The sequence below is a fragment of the Myotis daubentonii genome, chromosome 3 (assembly GCF_963259705.1).
Source record: "Myotis daubentonii chromosome 3, mMyoDau2.1, whole genome shotgun sequence".
Taxonomy (NCBI): domain Eukaryota; kingdom Metazoa; phylum Chordata; class Mammalia; order Chiroptera; family Vespertilionidae; genus Myotis; species Myotis daubentonii.
The window spans coordinates 4,879,110-4,900,781 of record NC_081842.1 but is presented as its reverse complement, the minus strand read 5'-3'; the positions used below and the strand labels follow the sequence as shown (position 1 = coordinate 4,900,781).

At 50.9% G+C, this 21,672-nt stretch overlaps 1 protein-coding gene across 2 annotated transcripts in view; it reads left to right on the top strand.

Moving 5' to 3' along the window:
- Window positions 1-21,672, top strand: part of ERG (ETS transcription factor ERG) — a 222,957-nt gene that overhangs the window by 63,008 nt on the left and 138,277 nt on the right. For both annotated transcript variants that reach the window (XM_059686457.1, XM_059686458.1), the window contains exons 2-3: window positions 4,235-4,336; window positions 6,225-6,312. In XM_059686457.1, coding sequence (XP_059542440.1) covers window positions 6,274-6,312 — 39 coding nt within the window. In that variant the 5' untranslated portion in view covers window positions 4,235-4,336; window positions 6,225-6,273. The remainder of the gene's footprint in view (window positions 1-4,234; window positions 4,337-6,224; window positions 6,313-21,672) is intronic.

Sequence of the window (21,672 nt, the reverse complement as noted above, 5' to 3'; positions counted from 1 at the left end):
TCCTCTGGGCGTCTGGTTCTCTGCCCCCAGCAGCGGGCCTCCCTGATGAAATAATCGCCGTTGCTGACGCCAGGTGGGCAGTCTGTGTGCGGGGAGCACTCCTGGCCCCGGGTGTCGGAGAGCAAGGTCACACGCCCCTGAGCATGGCGGTGCCCTGATCTCCCCGTGCGCTGGGCACCGCCACAGCAGCGTCTCCTTGGCCTCACACCCCTGCCCCCCCCCGCCCCACCCCACCCCACCAGCGGGCAGAGGAGCAAACTGGGGCCGCCGGGCCCTGCTGGCTGCTGGGTCAGCTCAGACCTGGGCTCCAGCCGGGCCTTTCTGGGGCGCCACGGCTGCTTCGGGTGCTAAGGCATTTGGCTCTAGCCAGCCGTGGGCAAACTACGGCCCCCGGGCTGGATCTGGCCCGTTTGAAATGAATAAAACTAAAAAAAAAAAAAGACCGTACCCTTTTATGTAATGATGTTTACTTTGAATTTATATTAGTTCACACAAACACTCCATCCATGCTTTTGTTCTGGCCTCCGGTCCAGTTTAAGAACCCATTGTGGCCCTCGAGTCAAAAAGTTTGCCCACCCCTGCAGTCTAGCCCCTTCCAACGAGAACTTCCTGCCAATCACGTCGCTCTTCTGCCTCTCGCTGCAGAGCACGGAGCCTCCCGGAGTCCCTGGCAGTGGAGGGGGGGGGCGGGGGGGGGGGTGGCAGCCCTCGGCTGTGGCAGGGCTGGGGTCCTCTCCCGGGTCACTTGGCTTTTCCACCTCTGCTTTCTTTGGGACCAAGGCTGTTGGGCTGGGCTGAGCAGTTTGCTCTTACACCAGTTTCCACACGGCTGCGTCCTTTTGGGCTCTTGACTCCGGGTAGCAGCACCGTCGGCCTCTGTGCTGTGTGCACGGCAGCTGTGGCCTCACGCGGCTGGGGGTGCCTCGGCTGGCCGGCTTCTCCCTGGCTCCGCGGCATCTGTTTGGACCCTGTGTGGCTCTTCGGCCGCGTTAGGAGTAATATACGTCGTCAGGTCAGTGCCCTCTGGATGCATGAAGTATGAGTAACGCTAGTTTAGAAGTGCCCATCGCACGCATTTCATCACCTTCTCCGGGCTTTCCTTCCCTCCTGTCTTTAAGTCAGGCCCAGCACTGCACTCAGATGTGCGATTGTTTGTTCGGCATCGCAGAGGGTTTGGCACAGAAACGCACTGTAGGATGGCATCAGACGGGAAACCGTAGCCCCGGCTTGGAAAACGCCTGTCCCTTTGCGGCCATTGGAAACTTAAAACTGTTTACACCACTCGTCCGAGGAAAGCATTTGACGAAGCGATAATCAATGTTGGCTTTGGGATTAGAGGGAAAGGAACCCGGGGACACTTTATTCACTCAGGCTTCGTGCAGCCAGGCGAAGCGGGCTGGCTTTCCTCCTCTCCCCGCGCCCCCTGGGCACCTGCTCCTGGAGCCGTGAGGCGGGGCCTGCAGGCCACACCCCACTGTCAGGAAAACACTGACAGTACCTGTAGGAGGTGCAGTGATTGTGACTTAGACGTCTCTATTTTTTAACATATTTTTATTGATTTCAGAGAGGAAGGGAGAGGGAGAGAGATAGAAACATCAGTGATGAGAGAGAATCATTGATCAGCTGCCTCCTGCACGCCCCACACTGGAGATCAAGCCTGCAACCCGGGCATGTGCCCTGACTAGGATTCGAACCATGACCTCCTGGTTCATAGGTCGATGCTCAAGCACTAAGCCACACCGGCTGGGCTAGTCTTTTCTATTTTTATGGAGGTATAATTGACATTTAACATTATAGTAGCCCCCCCCCCCACACACCCTCCCATGATCCACTGGGCTAAATAGATGCCTGAAACCATGGATAGGACTGAAACTTATATTTACCACGTGTTTTCCTATAGATAGCTACCTGTGATAAGTTTAATTTATATAGTAAGGGCTCAACAACAATAGCTAATAAAAAAATAGAACAATGATGACCATATACTGTAATACAAGTTACGTGGCCGGAAAGAGGGCCGCCCCCTCGCCTGTCACGCAACCCACATTTCCTGGGGAACCGGGTGCTTAACCATTCGTAGACGACCCGCTTCTGGGTTGGGGGTCATACGTAGCAGAGCAGCTCCCTCGCTGTGACCTGCGGGCAGTCAGCCCTCAGCACAAGGGTTTGCAAAAGAAAAACAAAGAAAAAAAAAGTTACGTCAATGTGGTCTCTCTTTCTCTCTCTCTCTCTCTCTCTCTCTCTCTCTCTCTCAACTGATCTGAGAACCCAGAATACTGTATACGGAGTAAGAGTGGGGAGCGGATATAGTGGACAGAGGCACGATTCACACCCTGGGTGGGACGGAGCTGGAGGGCAGGAGACTCCGCCAGGATACTCAGAATGGCGAGTGATTTTAAACTTCTGCATTGTTTATTTCTGGAATTTTCCACGTCATATTTTTGACTGTGGCTGACTGTGGGCCACTGAAACCTTGGGAAGGGAAACCACGGCTGAGGGGACTACTGTAGATTGGTGTCAGGCGTGCAATGTAATGGTTTGATATTTGTGTGTATTGTTAAGTGATCTCCACAGTGAGTCTGGGTAACACCCATCACCACACATAGTTACCGTGTTTCTTTCTTGCGATGAGAACTTTTAATATCTACTCTCTTACCCACTTCCAAATACGCAATCCCGTGACATTAGCTGTAGTCACAGTGCGTACATGACAGCCCCGGGACCTCCTCATTTTACACATGGCAATTCGCACTCCTGAGCCCCTTCACCCATGTCACTCACCCCCCTCCTCCCATCTGGCTACACCCATCTGTTCTCTGTATCTAGAAGGTTTTCACTTCGTTTTATTTTTCTTAGAATCCACATGTAAATGCGATCATTTGGCATTTATCTTGGTCTGACTTACTCACTTAGCATCGTGCCCTCAAGGTCCATCCCTGTTATTGCTAACAGCATGAGTTCATTCCTTTTTATGGCTAAATGCTATTCCATTGCATAGATATGTATGTATATTTTATTTAACCATTCATCTGTTGATAGGTTGCTTCCGTATCTTGACTATTGCTTAGTTTTTTTCCTGACTATCAAGATGAATATTCTTGGTTCTTAAATTTTGGAAAGAACCCAAAACTATACTGAAGAAAATAAGAGTCTCCCGTAACTCACATGGGAAACCCAAAGATGGTTTTCATGCACTTCCCTTGGGTCCCCCTCCTCCTCCTGTCTGCCCTCCTAGCTTTCATCCATCTATTTTTTTTTTACAATACGGAATCAGACTATAACTATGGTTCTGTACCCTAATTTTTGTTCCCAAGAATTTGTATTTTCCATGTCATAATAAATGCTTTGCTGTGACAGTTGGGCAATTTGGATTAAATGTCCCTATTCACAGGCTCAAAGCCTTCAGGTGGAGTGGGAGGGTCAGGTTGGCCGTGGGTCCATTTATAAATAACTGTGCTATTGCCCACGGCAAATATTGGTTTTGATGCAATACTTTAAGACATTTTCTAATTTGAAAATATTTTCAGCTGCCATTTGCAATTTGTCATGTTGTGAGGATTCTATGAAGTGAGATGTTTGGGGATTGGATATTTTACTTGGAACGTTGCATAAACACAAAAATTCTCATGTCTCCAGAAAAAGAGTTGGGGATGGAGAGCGGTGCCCACAGGCCTATTCTAGGAAAGATGTATTTTCTTCCTTTTCTTGGAGTCTGGGACTGTTCCATTCTGTGAGAAAACACGGGTCCTCCTAGCACCCACAGATTCAGCGGGTCACTTCTTTCCTGGGACTGAAACACTTGCTTGAGTACAGGCTCGGGGATGGTTAACAAACCCTGTTACTCTCTGTTTAGAGCAGAGACAAGCGCGGAAGGATCTGGGAAAACCATTATTACCGAAGCTGGGCCTGTAAGGCAAGGAAAACATTTTCAAAATACTTTCTCTGTGAAAGCCTGTGCGTGCCTCAGGACGCCAGTCCGGGCGGGGCCTGTGCTTTTCAGGCCGAGTGTTTGCGTCATGATGCTGGGTTTCCCTCGGAGGAATGTTGCCCCCTTTTTAAGGGAAGGATTTTAACTTCATTCCCCTTTTAGGATATTTTAAAAAAATGTTTAAGGAATAGGCTTTGTCACTAAACGTCTAGTTGATACTTGGTGTTAATATTTGATAAAAACAAACAAACAAACAAACAAAACAGAAACAAACCCCAGGTTTGATGTGTTGATGTTCTCCTGTAGGCTGTTCCAAGATCTTTGAAGACCCCAGAAAAGCCGAGTTGACGAAAAGCGAGACAGATGACTCGCAGAGAAAAACGATGGGGGAGCCGAGGGCAATCGAAGGTAAAATAAAGACCCGGACAAGCCTACCCGTCCTGGTAACGATGAAAGAGAAAGGTGACCGTGTCGACGTTCTGTGTCTTTCATATTTGATGTTCGTGGCCCCAAACCTACCGAGACCTCTGCTTGGACCGGTTGGTGTAGTTGGAAGGGCTCTGTTGGTCCCATTGATTCTCCTTCCCAAAGACGATGCCCCTCGCCAGCCCCCCTGCTCCCTCCCGCCCCCGCTGCAGAGTGTTGTAAATCGCTGCGTTGTAAGGACTGTGGTCAGCACAGCCCCTCCTCCCCCCACCTTCTGTTCTCTTCCGCTCCTTCCAGAAGACGCGGAAGGCCGAGGGCGGTGTGCACAGACCTGGGCTTTTATGAGATCTGTAATCCCCGCCATATTACCAAATTGGGTTTGAAGTTCTTTTTTTAGTAATTTTACCTGCATTCAATGGAAACCTCATTTCAGGAGGCACACACAATGAGCCTCTGCATTTATTAACTACGCAAAAAGGAAAAAAAAATAAGGGTGGAAGATTTCAGAATTTAATTTTTATTTTTTTAAAAAAATATTTATATTGACTTCAGAGAGGAAGGGAGCAGGAGAGAGAGAGAGAGAAACATCAATGATGAGAGAGAATCACTGATCGGCTGCCTCCTGCACGCCCCACACTGGGAACTGAGCCCACAGCCCAGGCCTGTGCTCTGACCGGGAATCGAACCGTGACCTCCTGGTTCGTAGGTTGCCGCTCAACCCCCGAGCCCCGCCAGTGGGGCTGATTGTCGTGTTTTATACATGAAACATGCCCCCGAGCTCGTCAGGACGGCCAGGCTGTCCTCGTTCCCAGAGGCGGAAGGGGAAGCCTCTGGTTCTTTGGGGCCTGGGCTCAGCCCGGAACATGCCTTCCACTGTGTTCTCTGGATCAAAGGCGGCTGTAAATCCCCCATGAGCTGAGGGCGGGGACGGGCTCCGCCTGCCGTGTGAGCACCAGCGTGTGCGTGGGGAGGACCTGTGTGGGGGAGCTGTCCCAGGGAGAAGCCGCAACGTGCGGAAAGAACATCTGTTCTGCGCGTGGGGTGTGCAGCCGGGAGGAAGGCCTGGGGGTGGGTCCCTGCGGGCCGGCTGACCCTCATAGACGAGGGTGATTTCCTGGGGGCCCGCTGCTCTCCTGAAGAGGCCATCCTGGGGGATCCCGAGGATTCTCGGGCCAAACCGCCTTTGGCCAGGCCCCTCCTCCCTTAGCCTCTCCCATTGGTGCGCAGCGGCGACCCAACGCCATTTCAAGACTGCGCTGCATTCTTGTTGCAGTTGTAAAGCAGACATTATGCCCTGGAAGGACTTGGTGAGATGTGAGGGGATTGCATGCTTTCCAGGACCAGGAAAACTGTCGGCAGTGGGAAGTGACGCCCCGGGCTCCGAGTCTGCCATGGCCTCGGCAGGACGCCCCGGGGCCCGTGTGGGACAGGCCAGAGCGTGAGGAGATGTGTGGACGGCCGAGGTGTTGGTGGGAACATCTCAAGCCCAATGTGCTCACTATGAGAGAGGATGTCTCATCTTCTGTCTGACTTCTTTCCTTAAAGGGTCAGTCATAGGTGCTGCCCACGGACAGTGCCGTGTAGGAACTGCATGTGACGTGGGTTTTGGGGGGCTGGTCACACTGGGTTTTCCTGGGATGAAGGCGAGTGATGTTCCCGAAAGAAGGAAGTGGGGCCTCCAGTCGCTTCGTGCATCGCGCAGGCCTCGAGGACGCTCTCGGGCACACGTGCTTCCTGCAGAGCTGGGTTGTTGTTGTTACTATTATTTATTTATTTATTTTTTACCATCGCTTCAGGGTGTTTAGTCCTTTGGGAAAAGCAAACCCAGAATCGTGGTTGCTCATTGCGGTTCTGTCCCTCTGTCTCGCAGCTGTCTCCGGGGCTGCACGGACGCTGAAGGAGCAGGCCTCCTGAGGGACATGGTGCAGACTGTCCCGGACCCAGCAGCTCATATCAAGGTAGGTGCCCCTGCCCAGGCAGCTGTGGCTTCCTCCCACTGGGCTTTCATGGTGCCTGCCCACACGCAGTGTCTGCCGTGGTCCCCCTCCCTCCCCCCATGTCCACCGCTGTCTATGCGGCTCATTGCTAAGACAATGGTGTTCATGTTTTGAAATGGTTAAAAAAAAATCAAGGGAAGAACATACTTCATGACACAGTAAATGATATGAAACGCGGATCTCATTGTTCATAGTGACAGTTTTCCTGGGCCACAGCCTGGTCACGTGTGTCCACACTGTCCAAGGGGCTTTCACACTGTAGTGGCCGGTGGCGTTGCCGCAGCAGCCCACGCGGAGCTGAAAATATCCCGTCTGGCCCTTTGCGGAAGGTCGCTAACCTCTGAGTTAGAGCAGGAAATGTCCCGATATTCTGAGTGCACTGCCTGGGTCACCCGGGAGGAGACCAGTGGGCGGCACGTGGGTCTCTGTGCATGGACGCTGTTCTGCGTGGGCACAGGGACCCTGGGCAGCTCACCCCGCCACACCTGCCCCGGCTCCCGACGCATTCCCCCGCGGCCCTGGTGGCGGGAGAGTAAGGGAGTGAGGCATGTGCAGAGGCAGGTCCCTGGGAGGAAGGCCCCCCCCAACCCATTTCAGTCCCACACGGACACGCGGGGAGAGCCACGGGGAGGAAATGAGGCGGTGGGTCTGATAGAGTTGACCGGAGTAACTGCTGTGGGAAAATGGGGCCGGAGCCCCGTTCCCCAGGTGGGCCGTCTCCACGGTGCTGCTCAGCTCAGCTCAGCTGTGTCCACGGGCTCCCGTCCTCCCGGGCGGTGCCAGATCTTCACGGTCCCCACCTGACTCCTTCTCCCCGAGGGGCCTCGTCGCTTTTCACTAACTTATATTCTTTGCCTAAAACACTTATGGAAAATGGGAAGTGGTTTGTCATTGAAAGGAAAGTTTATGGTATTGAAAAATTTGTTTCTTTGGACTCACATGTACAATGCTTCCCGAAATATCGCATACACACATTTTAACGACAATATATTTGGGAGTGTTACGGGCTGGGACCACGTGTAACGTACATCCTTACACGTGTGACTTCTTGGGAAATGGAAGTAGTGAGAGCGCCAGTTCATTCTCTGGGTTTTACGGGTGTTCATGAAACTTCAGAAATAGGGGGCGTTCCGGAGCGTTGAGGATTCTAAGGTGTAAGCAGGGGTAGAGAGGGACGCTGTAATTTGATTTCTGTGTGATGTTTTATGGGGGCGTGGCAGTTCTGTCTACCCAGGCGCAAGTGGGAGGATCTCTTGTGGATGGTAAGTTTTCTTTTGAAATATCTGGAACTTACCTGGTAAGTGCCCATGTTACACACAGATTGGGGGGGGGGCGCGTGACGCGCGGAAAAGCCCCTCCCCCCCTTTTTTAGACTCTGTTGACCATGAAGCTGCCAGATGTAAATGAAAGCTCTGGGAAGGTGATATGAGAAATACCTTCTACAGCTCCGTGGAGGCGGGTCAATCACCGAAATCCACGGTGATTGGCATTTTGTTCCTCATCAACCAGAAGGAAAAGGCGAAGTCAGTGCAAGTGCAGGTGTTTCGAAGGGAATTCAGGAAGCGCAGACAGTCTTGGACAAATCGGAGAATCACGGTCTCTGACCGCGTGTGTACGGGGGCCGTCCCGGATCTGACCCCGGGAATGAGCCGTGTTTCCGTTCTGCTCCGTCACCCCATCACCCTATTGGTTAGCACAGATAAGCGGAGGATGATTTTGAAAAATGATAACCGTGGGAGTTTTTAAAAAACAAAATTCAACTCAGATTGCTCATGTGTGCTTGAAGGTGCGCTGGCAGGTGAGAGTTGCAGTTGCTAACGGCTGATGATGGCTCTGGGCCAGAGGGAACTAAAGGTGTCTGTTTTCTTTGTGAATCTATCCAACTCTGCCTGTTGGAATTTAAATAATTATTCCTGGGCTTTTTTTGTTTTGTTTGTCTATGAAATTGGTGTCCTTGACAACCATGTTAGGAAAACAGACTGCCTTTCTGTATTCCTTAAAATCTCTGCTTTGAGGCCCCAGCCAGTTTGGCTCAGCGGATAGCGCGTCAGCCTGTGGACCAAAGGGTCCCGGGTCCGGTTCCGGGCAAGGGCATGTATCTTGGTGGCAGGATCCTCCCCAGCCCAGGGCCCCGGTCAGGGCTCATGCAGGAGGCAACCAATCAATGTGTTTCTCTCATAACGGTATTTCTCTCTGCTTTTCTTTCTCTCTTCTACTCGCCCTAAAAATCTGGAAAAAAAATATACTCGGGTGAGGATTAACAAAAGAATAAAAAATAAAAATAATAAGCTCCCCGATTTGGGGAGTCTTTCAGGAGACTGTTCTGTGCTGAGAAGTTCCTGGCTAGCGGAGGAGGCGGCTTTTACTCGTGGGAGGGGAACCTTACAAATGGCGCTCGAATGGCCCACTTGCCTGTTAATGTAAATAGTGGATGACTTTGCCTTCGGCTCATTTCTCCTGAAAAGGACTTCAGTTCCCCACAGCGGTGACCTAACTGTGCAGGTGTGCGGCGAGGGGGGCGGGCAGCCACAAAGGTTGTGTGTCCTTCCCACGCCTGTCCGCGGGCCGACAGGGGGCAGAAACCTTTTGCATGAAGGAAATGTATTCTGCATAATTTACCACCGTTCTTGTCTGCCAGAACAAATATGAAATCTTAGAGCAATTGCATAATAGCGGGTGGTATTACTAATGCGTGTCATTAGCCTACTCTTAGGTCATCGCAGTCGAGGGGGAGAAGGAAGAAGAGGGAATGTTCTGGAAAGAACCTGACAGCGGCAGGGTCAGGACTTCCAAGAAGTAAACGGCCGAGAGCTCCTTTCCCCCGTGATTGTGTAGCTGCCGCTCTGGAAGTAACGCAGAGGGTTTCTGGCCGTAAAAGGCATTAGACCAAAATGCTGCTTGTGTTTCGTAGGAGGAAGGGTTTGAAAGGGTTTTAAGAAGCAGCCAACGTGAAGTGCAAGGTCACCAGGGGGCCTGAGAGTCCAGTTGGTGAGCGGGAGCACAGAGAACAGGACGCAGATGCAAACCCAGATCCCGGGACGGTGCCCGACCTGATCCGGGTGAGGGTGAGGGGCTAGGCCAGCTCCTGGCCCTTCCTGGCTTAGCCCCCTCCCTGCTCCCCGTCCCCGCTCCCTGGAGGAGGCTGCGCCTCACTCCCCGCTCCTACCTGGCTGACAAAAGGCCATTGAGCAGTAAGCATTTCGCACATGTTTGCAGATCTGATTTATAGTCACTTTGCTCCACAGGAAGTTAGAAAGTTTATCCTTTGAGGATATACTCAGCAGAGACCAGAGACCGGAGTTTCCCCCCAAAGTCTGTGCACTGTGAGGATGACGCAAGCCTTTGATACGCTGCCTAATTCTTCCTTAATAAATCAGCTTTGATCGGATTCCAGCGGGGTGTGCACCCCCGGCGCGCCTCGCGACTCCGGGCTGTTCGGAGCTTCGCACTTGTTTCTCTGCAGGGCCGTGGCCCGTAAGCAGAGAAGAGCAGACTCGCAAACAGCTCTACAACGAGTGCGTATGATTTTTATGATCAGAAAAAGAGTATTGTCTGAAAATATCAAAGTATCTGATACGACAAAATCGAGGAGAGGCTTCTAGCATCGAGCGGCCCTGCCCACAGATGTGGGGTGCGCCGGAGCTGGGCTCCACTGTCTGCCCCTCTCCCGGCTTCCTGTGTCCCTCGGGCTGTGCTCAGGGCGCCTGCATTGAGGTTCGATGCCTGCTCCCCGGGCCTGCTGCACGCCCCCCACACTGGTGACTCCTCGTTAAGACTCAGAGATGCTGGTGTTCAGGGAGGCACCAGCTTCCCAGGAGGTGCAGGCTGGGGCCGGAGGCGAGTCGGTCACTTGCGGGGGGGGGAAGGCTGTGAGTGTGTGGTTGGCCTAGAAACCCTCGGGGCCTTCCTTCCGTGGGTGGTTCTCAGGCAGCCCGCCTCCAGGCTCAACAGTGCAGATTCTTGGGTTCCCCCCAAGCTTTTTCGGTAAGTTTGGGGTGGCCTCAGGGAACTGCATTTTAACAATTGCCTGAGGTGTCTCTGTGGACCTTGCTTAGATAATGAATAACAATAAGTTTTTAAAAACGATTTGCTATTGATTTTTTTTGAGAGAGAAGAAGGGAGAGGGAGAGAGAGAGAGAGGGAGAGAAACATCGATGTGAGAGTGAAACATTGGTTGGCTGCCCTGCCTGCCCCATTCTGGGGGTCGAGCCAGTAACCCATAACCTGGCATGTGCTGACTGGAAATCAAACCAGCAACCAACGGAGCCACACCTAACTCTTTAACAAACTTATCTTTGTTGTTAAAAGTATTATAGATGTCCCCATACCCCCCCCCCCATTGACCCTCTCCACCTGCTCCCATGCCCCTCATGCCTTCACCGCACTATTGTCTGTGTCCACGGGCTATGCATAGATGCACAGAAGCTCTTTGGTGGATCGCTCACCCCTTTCCTCTGAGGTTCGTCAGTCTGTTCGGTGCTTCCATGTCTTTCCATTTCTCTCCTCCTTTCTAGGTATGGTGGTAACCACACCACGGATTTACAACACAGAAGTGTTCTCAGGGGCACTCTGTACTATTATGTGTACATGTATATGCATATGTATATGTATGTGTATGTGATGTGTACGTGTATATGCATATGTATATGCATGTGTATGTGATGTGTATATGCATATGTATGTGATGTGTATGCGTATATGCATATGTATATGTATGTGTATGTGATGTGTATATGCATATGTATGTGTTGTGTATGCGTATATGCATATGTATGTGATGTGTATGTGTATATGCATATGTATATGTATGTGATGTGTACGTGTATATGCATATGTGTATGTATGTGTATGTGATGTGTATATGCATATGTATGTGATGTGTATGTGTATATGCATATGTATGTGTATGTGATGTGTATGTGTATATGCATATGTACATGCATATGTTTATGGTTTATTTTTTAGAGCAGTTTAAGTTAACAGCAAAACCGAGCAGAAAAGTGCGCAGCTCCCATAAGCCCCCTGTTCCCACGCACACACCACAGCCCCCGCCGTTAGCAGCGTCGCACCAGGCGGTCCATCTGTTAACAGTCGGTGAACCTACGTTGACACGTCAGCATCACCCAGAGTCGTGGTTACCATAGGGCTCATGCTTTGTGCTGTGCGCTCTGTGGGTTTAGATGAATGTGTAACGGTGTGTATGTCTCATACGGAGTGGTTGCCCTGCCCTGAACATCCTCTGGGCTCTCACCACGCATTCCTCTCCCCCCTCCTCAGCTCCCGGCAACCACGGATCTCCTTCAGGCTCCGCGGCCTCGCCTTTCCCGGGTGTCGTGTACTTGGGATCAGGCAGCGTGTCACCTTCGCAGCCCGGCCTCTTTCCTCAGTCACGTGCGCAGGCGCATCCTCTCTGTCCTGTCATAACTCGATAGCTCATCTTGACTTTTTTGAATCAGGGAACTTTTAAAAAATCCAATGAATTCAAGTATTTTCTCCCCAGAATAAGCGCACACACCCTCTCATACATGCTCACAGTCCTCCTGCAGCCAGCCAAGTCCCCCTCCCGGCCCCCCGGCCCTACCGCACCACGGCCCAGGGGCTCCCAGGCCGGAGCCCTGGGCTGGTGATGGAAACCCCGTTGGACGCAGTTGATGAAACTGAAAGGAAATGTTCATTTGCCCCCAAGTCCCTGCCAGAAAGCGCGTTGCCGCTTGAGGTGAGCGGGATGAATGGCAGCGCTGCTCTGAACAGGGACCGTGTGGAGGCTCATTCTGGTCTGAGTTCAGCTCAGAGGACGGACACTCCTCCCGCAGACCCGTCTTGTAGAGCAAGTCTTCTCACACGTCAGGTCAGCGTGCTCAGGGTCCCCTGGGGAGGGCTGGCTGCAGAACCTGTCAAGGCTGTGAAGCCATGGTTTTCCATGCCACTTGTGGGAAGGGTCGAGGCCAGCATTAAGCAAAGGCAGAGGAAGGGGGAGGGAGAGAATGGAAGTGACCAGGGTGCATCCCGTGTGGAATGGAAACGTCTTACGTGGGAAGACTTGCTTTAGTGCGTGTGTGTGTGCGTGTGCGTGTATGTGTGCGTGTGCATGTGCGTGTGTGTGTGTGTGGACACCGGGTTGTGATATGTAACATGTGCTTTCTTACCCTGGGTGCATGGAGCAAACGGCGCTTGGGGTTTCCGAGGAGGAAGAAATGAGGGGGAAGCACCCCAGCGTTTTACCCTGAGAAACCGCGGGCTCGCAGGCATGAACTCGCACATGTGTCTCTCTCCACGCATCGGGCTCCGCTGACTCTGGCGGCCAGATGTTGGGATTTATCCAGAGCAGGAACTGTAAATAGCAGAGAAAGTTTTTTTTTTAATTTTAAAGATCAAATTCCAGGGTTAAATTAAAATCCCGGTTGTGTTTTGCTTAATTGAGAGTCCCATGTTACTTCTGAGCATGTACTTTAGAAAAAGTAAACAAATTTAACCGAAGCATGGCTGTTAATTTCTGAGCGATTCTTGGTGGATTTTCTGGAAAGGACTGTTCATTTGCATTGCACGTTTACTGCTAATATGCTGCTATTATCAATATCCAAAAATAAACAATAACACCCATTTATACGGACCTCCAAATTAGTCCCATAAACTTTTACGATAGTGGTGCTATTGAGCCAGCTGAGCTTGAGGCTGACATGTAACTCTAACCATGCGACTCTCTGTCCTTTGTTTTAAAACCCAAGTTTAAAAGGGGCAATGCTGAAAACCTTTGTAGTTAAGATTAATCGTCACCAATCCAAAGTTGGTGCTTAACGTCAAAGTAAAAAGCAAGTCAAGTTTTTCATGACGTATGTTGTTTGAAAAAGCTCCCAATTCAAATGCTTGCTTTTCGTTATTGTTTGAAGAGAAGGTTGTGTAAATGTACCGGTTTCATTGCACATTGCAGAGCCCGCAGCTGGGACTGGAGGGGGCGGCAGGTTTTCTGTTTGGCTGTCAGGGGAGGTGGTCCCTGGAGGAAGCATTAAGGTTAGGGTTTGGGTTGAGGGTTTAGGGTCAGGTTAGGGGTGCTAATAGACAATATTAGCAATGAACAAAGACATCAGAAAAGCACACAGACCCAAAGAGAATATTTTATCTTCTGGATAATTCAAGCAACGTGCTTCTGTTCTTATTTCTGAGTCGTTAGGAATGGAAGATTCACATAGAGCCAGTCACAGGACTTAAAGAGACCCATTACTCGATTCCTAAAAACTGAAATGAAAACAAACAAACAACAACAAATGAATCTTAAGTGACATAAGACTTACCTGGTGCAAAAACGTGGCTATGAATTGGGAAAAATGACACACGGGGTGGTTGTTTTTTGTTTGTTTTCCCCGAGGTTTGCTGAGCTATGTTTGATGTCCCACACTGTCTAAGTGTGTGGTTACATGATTTGATACACGGGTGTTTTGGGACGTGATTACCACAATCGAGCTAGTTAACATCTCCATCGCCTCACTTTCTCAGTTTATTGTTTTGTGGTGAAAACACTGAAAGTTTACTCTTTTAGCAACTTGCACCTACGGCGTACAGCATTGTTCACTGCAGGACAACCTCCCCTGACGGCCAAATAGAAAACCTGCCCACCCTCTCATCCCTATTGCACTTCACACCCCAGGACTCACTTGAGCCGACTCTCCCTGTGCCCACCCCACCCACTCTTGTTTCTGCCCCTTTGGTTTTTAGGCTCCACGTGTAAGTGAGATTATGCAGTATTGGTCTCTCTCTGCCTGATTTATCGCACTCAGCATTATGCTCTCACAGTTCCTTTTTCTATTTAAACGCATTTTACAGAACTAAATATGGATGCCTTAGAAGATCCCTGGATTGATGTTAATTCATGGTATAAATCAACTGTGGGATTGAGTGAGTGTCTGCTATTCTTTTTGCATCACATAAGTTTTTAGCTTTACCTGAAAATGTAAAAGTATATGTTACCTACAACCCCAACCGTTTTGTGTCACTGTGAGAAGAACAGTATTTTCGCCATCAGATCACTCACTGAAGTTTAAGCTTTAGGATGCTGGCTCCTTTCCTCTGAAGTGGCCGAATAGCACTGTGGGTCATTGGAATGATGGGAAATTTTATTTTCCGGGGCCTGTCTTCACATCGGGGCATGGGACGTAACTTTGCGCTAGTGTTGGTTTTAGGAGCGTTGTGTTGGGGTCCCTGGGAAGCAGATGCAGAGAGAATTAGGAATGCAAGAAGTTTATTGGAGGGGGTGTAGGGGGCGCCTGTGGACGACGATAAAATGAGGGGGAAGCAGGACTGGGGAGAGAGAGCCCCAGGCTGAGTACAGACCTGACAGTTCGATCAACCCGCCGGGAGCCCTGGAGCAGAGATTGGCTTGGAGGGTCCAGCGCTGGGAGAGGGGCTGGGCTCCCCCCCTGCCCCCCATCAGTGTTGGCCGTGTGTCGGGGGTGAGGCAGAGCCTGAGTTGAGCAGCTGGATGCTGTGCGGGTGGATGCTGGGCTTTCCTGAAGGGGCATCTGAGGGGCACACCTCCGGTTGCCGAAGCAAGAACGGGATGGAGCCCTAGCTGATTCAGCTCAGTGGATAGAGCGTCGGCCTTTGGACTGAAGGGTCCCAGGTTCGATTCCTCGTCAGGGCACATGCCCGGGTTGGGAGCTCCATCCCCAGTAGGGAGTGTGCAGGAGGCAGTCGATCAGTGATTGTCTCTCATCACTGATGTTCTTCTCTCTCTCCCTCTCCCTTCCTCTCTGAAACCAATAAAATATATATTAAAAAAGAACGGGATGGAGCTAGCTCCTCCCAGAATGCAGCAGGATCATCATTTGCTTGGCTGTGTTACTCCATCCTTTTTTTTCCTGGGGGTGCAGGGGGGGTAACCATGTACAGGGCTGTCCTCTCCTTAGCAGGAATGCCCTTTGCTCATGACATTGGAGTTTCCTGACATGGAGTGTAGCCTCTGGACTGGAGTTCTGGGCTGGGGCACTCCGCTGTCCATGGTTTTGCCATTATCAAGTGCACATGATGGAAAACTGGGATCCTTAATGAAAAGGGGTGATTATTTAAGAAATCCTACTCATTTTATTGTTGGGATGTTTCTTAGGTTTAGACCTCTGGATAAACAGTGTTTGTCTCTATTCGTTATATTATCTGCCTCTTGTGTTCTTGAGGGTTGACCTTCAATCTCTCTTAGGGCTGTTGGTCAAGTCTGTTCTCGACTAGTCAGAGCCCAACTTTCAGCACTGAAATCTCGTTCGTCCTGCATCAGCCTCTGCCCCCAAGCACTTGTGCCCCATGTTTGGGCTCTCACGCTGCCTGCGCCTGGGTGGTGCCCCTGTGACCTTTAGCGCTTGAACAAAATGGGAGAGGGGATGAGTCTCCTTCCAAGTTCTATGCTAGAAGCAGAGCGGTCCCCTCGTGAGGGCCACCCAGAGCCTCTCCAGTCATGTTCCTGCCCTGCCCCTGCCCCAGCCTTCTGCCTCTGTCAGACTTCAGAATTTGGGGACCAGGAAAAAGAATTGGGGGAAGACGTGCCCATAGGTCCCTTGCATGACTCCTGATGTTCCCACTCTGGGCTGTGCCTGGACCTCCTGGGCGGGTCTGTGGCTTCGGTGCTGGGCCAGGTTCTCTGGCGCTGGGCTCTGCACCCGTCCTTCCTGCCGGGAGCCTTCTCAGATAGCCAGGGGGATCGCAGATGGCGAGGGGGATCTCGGATGGCCAGGGGGATCTCAGATGGCCAGCGGGATCTCGGATAGCCAGCGGGATCTCGGATGGCCAGCGGGATCTCGGATGGTCAGGGGGATCTCGGATGGCCAGCGGGATCTCAGATGGCCAGGGGGATCTCGGATGGCCAGCGGGATCTCGGATGGCCAGGGGGATCTCGGATGGCCAGCGGGATCTCGGATGGGCAGGAGGATCTCGGATGGCCAGGGGGATCTCGGATGGCCAGGGGGATCACGGATGGCCAGGGGGATCTCGGATGGCCAGTGGGACCCTGGAGACGGAATCTCCATCTCTCTCCCCTCCCTTAGCTCTTCCATCTTTTCTTTATGTTCTGATTGCATAGTCACTAATTTTAACCTTATGTTTTGTGTGTCCCTTCGTCTAGATGAAAGGCATATACATTTCACACTGTCCTCTGGGTTGATAGACAGTGTACAGATAGTGCCACCCTGACTTCATTTCTTGTAAGTGTGCCTTCGGTTCTGGGTTTATTCGTTGGAATGGTTTCCTCTCCTGGCAACGCGCGGTGTCATTTTTGTCACCTCCGTGTGGGGTGAGGCTAACTGGGGGGTTTCTTCTCTTCTTCCTTCTGGCTCTCTCAAAGCCACTTGCTAGATTGACACGATGGAAAGGAAAGCAGTTGCCCAGGAAGGCCTGGTCCAGACGTGCGTGGGTGCTGTGCCTGCGTCAGACACCGCGCTGTCTATATTTCCTTGCTTCCCGTTGACTCTGTGAGGATGGAGGGGGATGCAAGGCTCGCTCTTGTTTGGGGCCCACTCAGTGAGCTTTGCCTTGGGGAGAAGTGCTCGATGCCTTTGGGAAAATAGAATGCCCAGGGGGACGTAGGTAGAAGGGTGTATGACTTACTCCTTGAAGAGTAAAATTTTAAACTGTTACCAATATGATCTTTACAAATGGTTGTGCTCAGCACGTGTATGTGACCCTGTCACGGATGAGCTGGGCTCAGGAAAGGGCACAGGGACCCTTGTTCATGGCCTCACCTCTGCCCTCCCCGCTGTCGGAGGAACACAGGCCCTCTCGAGAGGTGTCTCGGGTCCATGCACAGGTTTTATGGTTGCTTATTGTCGCTCGTGCACACGTTTAGCTTCAGGTACCGAGAGGTCCCACTAATTCTTAAAACAAACTCCAGTCTCCTGCTCAGCTGAAGGCTTCTTGCCTCCTGGGTTCTGACCTGTGCCAGCCAAGGAACTCAGTGCGGGAGCAGGGTGTGGCCTATCCCCTTCCCACCTTCCCTGCTCATGTCTCCTCCTGTCTTCCGCCCTCCCCTGTCCCCTCGAATCCGTGAAGGGCTGAGGTCACCAGGCCAGCTCTGGGGCATCCCTCAGCCTGTCCTCCTACCCCGGAGCCTGGCACCTCTTTTATTTTTATTTTCTTCAGAGAGGAAGGGAGAGGGTGGGAGAGATAGAAACATCCATGATGAGAGAGAATCCTTGATCAGCTGCCTCCTACACGTCCCACACTGGGGATGGAGCCCACAACCTGGGCACATGTCCTGCCTGGGACTCGCACCGTGACCTCCTGGTTCCTAGGTAGACAGTCAACCACTGAGTCGCAGCAGCCAGGCTGGTACTTCTTTTAAGAATGAGGGCTTCGGCCAAAAATCTTTGACCAAAACTCTGGAGCTTAGCATCCTCCCACAGTTCAGAGAAAAAAGAAAAGAATGGTACAATGAAATCTAAGAAGCCAGTTGCCAGCTCTGAATAATAAAATAGTTCCAAGTCACACATAAGGTTAAAAAGTTCTGTTCACTTGTTGATGCACAAGGGAAATCTCTGTCCGTGTCCCCAGTCTCCGCTCATTCTGTGTCTTTAGGAGCAAAGAAGAAAGGTGAGCGCGCAGGGGTGGGGCACCCATCGTCATCGCACAGGAAGACAGTGTCAGGGTGTCGGGAGGCACCCACAGACACGCTTAGAACATGCTGAGAGTCTCCTGAGGGTGCGGGGAGCTTGTCCTCAAAGCATGTTCCCCCAGGGGGTTGGGATGTAATCTGCACGGCCAAGGGCCTTTACACCTAAATTGTCACTCTGTTCTCTTCGGTTAGAGCCCCAGCACTTCTACTAAGTTGTTAAACACTGAACCATTTTTTAGACACACTAGCTTTTTCCCAAGCTGCGATGTTTTTGGTCACTGATGCGCACAGATCCCTAAACCCCAGTGTGGCCTGGAAGCCTGGACGCCTCCTTCCAGCCCCGACACAGTCTTCCTGACCCCCTTCTAGCTTCAGCCTGAGGGGCCCCATCAGAGTGAAACCCGGAGGAGACTAGATAACTTCATGGAGCGTATGTCCTGGGCCTTTGGATTTTATTCTAAAACAGCATATTGCACTATTGAAGTCCAATACGGAAATAATTCCTTTGGCTTTAAGTAAAGTTTTCAGGTCTGCAAATATTAACAACTAAAAATAGAGATAGTCTCATATTTCTTATTTTTTTTTCATACTTATTAGGGCTGGTGATGGAGCCAGCGGTGATGCATCACCTCCATTGCCCCCTGGTCCCCAGCCTTGTCCCCTCAGTCTCACTGCCTTGGGCTTGCCACCCCCATCCCCCGCAATGAAGCAACAAAATGCAGTCTTCACGTTAAAGACTGAGAAGCCCAGGCTGCAACACTGTGTGAACAGAGGCACTCGGGCCCATAGCACTGCTCATAGCTTTTCTCTGGAAATAAATGCACATACTGTATTTATAAAAATAAATATCTATAAGAATAAAAGGGTAATATGCTAATTAGACCGATGTCTTCCGGACATCATTCCTGACGTCCTTCCTGATGAAGCCAGGGCTGGAGGGTCGCCAGCCTGGGTCCCAGGTGCCAGAGGGAAGCCGGCGCCAGCAGCTGGGGGGAGGAAGGCCTACTCTTGCATGAATGAATTTTCATGCATTGGGCCTCAAGTATGCATATAAACAAGCATCTGTTTTGAAAGACTCATCTCCCAGGGCATTGTCCTGTTATACGTTTAAGAAGTCCTAAGTGCAAACAGATAATCCCCAGCCGTCACTCCACTGTGCATTACCGTGTGTGTGTGTGTGTGTGTGTGTGTGTGTGTGTGTGTGTCTGTGTGTGTTACATTCTTGACAGCAAATCACAAAAGTGCATACTGCTAGGGGAGCCTAAGCTCTCATAGATGGAGTGACGTGTGTAGCTGTAGGTTTCTGCCCTCTGTAATGGTGAAGATCTCACCTTTGCTTTTCTTCTGTTTACTGTAGGGACTCTCTTCCAGGTGCCCTCATATGGCATCTTCCCCACTTGGAGGGAGTGTCCCCTTCTGTCTTATGGGGATATGTTTACTACCCTCTTCGTTCTAGTGAGCTGATGGATGGTTATGAATATCATCCACAGTCAAACTTGTGTTGTTTGTCAGCCACGCATATCTTGGGCCACGCTCAATGCAGCCTCTTCCATCACAAACCTGATTCCAAATATTTTGGCAAGAATAAACCAATGGCCGCATATATGGGAAGCTGGGTAACAATGCGAAATCAGGACATTTGCGATCCAGAGGTGGCTGAAAAATTCCTGCCTTTCATGTCACCCTGTGAACTGACTCCGAAGTTGTTTGGGGCAGACTAGGCCAGCGGCAATGGGAAATGCCCTATGACTCATTTCTTAGACTCCTTCTTCCAACACCCTCGGAGCGCAAAGGAAATTACAAAGAGCAATTCTACAGGCGGGCAGGATGCCTGCAGACAGGCAGATCACCTCCTGGGCCTGAAAGAGGAATAGTGTTCTTAATAGTTGTCAGCTGGGTTGAGAACCCCATCATAAGACCACCCACATACAAGAAATAAGCCATCGTTGATTCATTCGACCGGGCACTAGGAATTTTGGAATAGACTCCATTCTTGTTCTCAGTGGGACTGAAGGAAGCACTGGACAGTCCTTACTGCATGATGTTCATGGCTCTGGGGTGGACAGGAAGAGGGACAGAACAGGGTCCCTGTAACTGGAGCCCTTCTGTGTGAGTAGGGGAAGGTCAGGCATAGCACAAAAGCTTCTGCTATGAGTAAATGTGGCAACAGAAGAAAAAAAATCTTAATAGCTATAGGATTTTAAGAGGGGGTGGCTACTCAAATCTGGGGTAAAAGGAAGACGAATTCATAGACAAAGAACAAGGTGTGGGCATGGAAGATGGAGTAGGGAGGTGGCACTAAGGAGCCATATGCAGAGAAGACTCCTCTACACCTGACTGGGTGTAGAGGGCAAGGGAGGAGTTAAAGGTGGGTGTGGTCACTCTGGCCATGGGTGTGGTCACAACATGAATGTTCTTCCAGTGGATTTCTTGCAGGTAACTAAGAGAAAGTGGGAAAACGACAAGGTGTGTTGACTGTTCTTTGGAGAAGTATGGTGGCGAAGGACGGGACTCCATTATATTGGTCTCCGTTTCTAAGAATTGTGGTGCCTCACTGGCCCAGCGAGCTTTTACTGACTCAAGAAAAAGTGAGGTATTGAATGCCGGCTGAAGTGGAGCTGAGAGAAGTTTTGGATCGCTTGTTCTAGGACAGAAGAAGTTTCTCTTGCACAGGGAACATGCCTGTTGCAGAAAGAAACACGGGAGGCACAAAACGGAAAGGACAGTGGGCAGGACAGCGTGCTGGGAGACTCCGGCAGGGTCTGTGTCCAGAGCTCAGAGGGAGGGGTTACGATTGGAAAGGCACAGCTCGAAGTCAAGAGCAAAGGGTGAAGCTATTGAGCATTCTTGAGAGTGAAAGACTCACATCGAAAGGGCTTACATTTTGTGGGTTTACTCTTCTCCATAAAATGAAAAATACAATCATCCTCAGGGAGTGAAGTGAGAGTAGGTTTGGGACAAGAGGCAGGAAAAGAGAAGGTTTCCAATAGCTGTGTTGGATATTACATAGGAAGTGAGTTAGATATAAATAAAGTTAAGGAGTGGGAGTAAATTCCAAATGCGTTTTAAAAATCATGGGGTTTGTGGCAGAGCCAACCAATACAGTGGTATGATTTCTCCAGCGAAGCGTAGTTTCTGGGGCTGGGAAAAGGAAAGAGGACTGAGGGAGGGGGTTGCCCAGCCTTCTGGTTAGTAAGGAGATGAGAGATTTCAGGGTAGAGTAAGAGGATAATGAGTTGGTGGCGGGAGGTAAGTAAAACCATGAGTTGATAAAGGATCTGTGAAAATAGAGACTCGTCCAGGAAGGGGGCCTGAAGGAGGCAGGGCGGTCAGAGAGAGTGAGGGCAGGGCAGGATGGAAGGAGAGAGGCTGTGGTTAGCGGGAGGAATGTTAGTTGGGGGTTCTTCCCCTCGTCGGGTCACATCCCGCAGGGCCATGTACCTCACTGAATCCTTGTTATCAGGGTTGACTGGTCTCTGGTGTGTGTGTGTGTGTGTGTGTGTGTGTGTGTGTGTGTGTGAATAGGATACCCTGGGAAAGGAAGTGTAAAACCGTATTGCCCTTCTGCCTGGGCAAGACCACATTGGGAGTGTCATGTTTAGTTCCAGACGTTGCTTTTAACTACGTTTCCTCCGTGAATGCTATCGGCTGAGCCGTGGAGATCCAAGCATGACCGCTTCCCTGCAGCCTCTCTCTGGTCCGGCCACCAGTGCCTCGTATATGGGTCCTGGCTC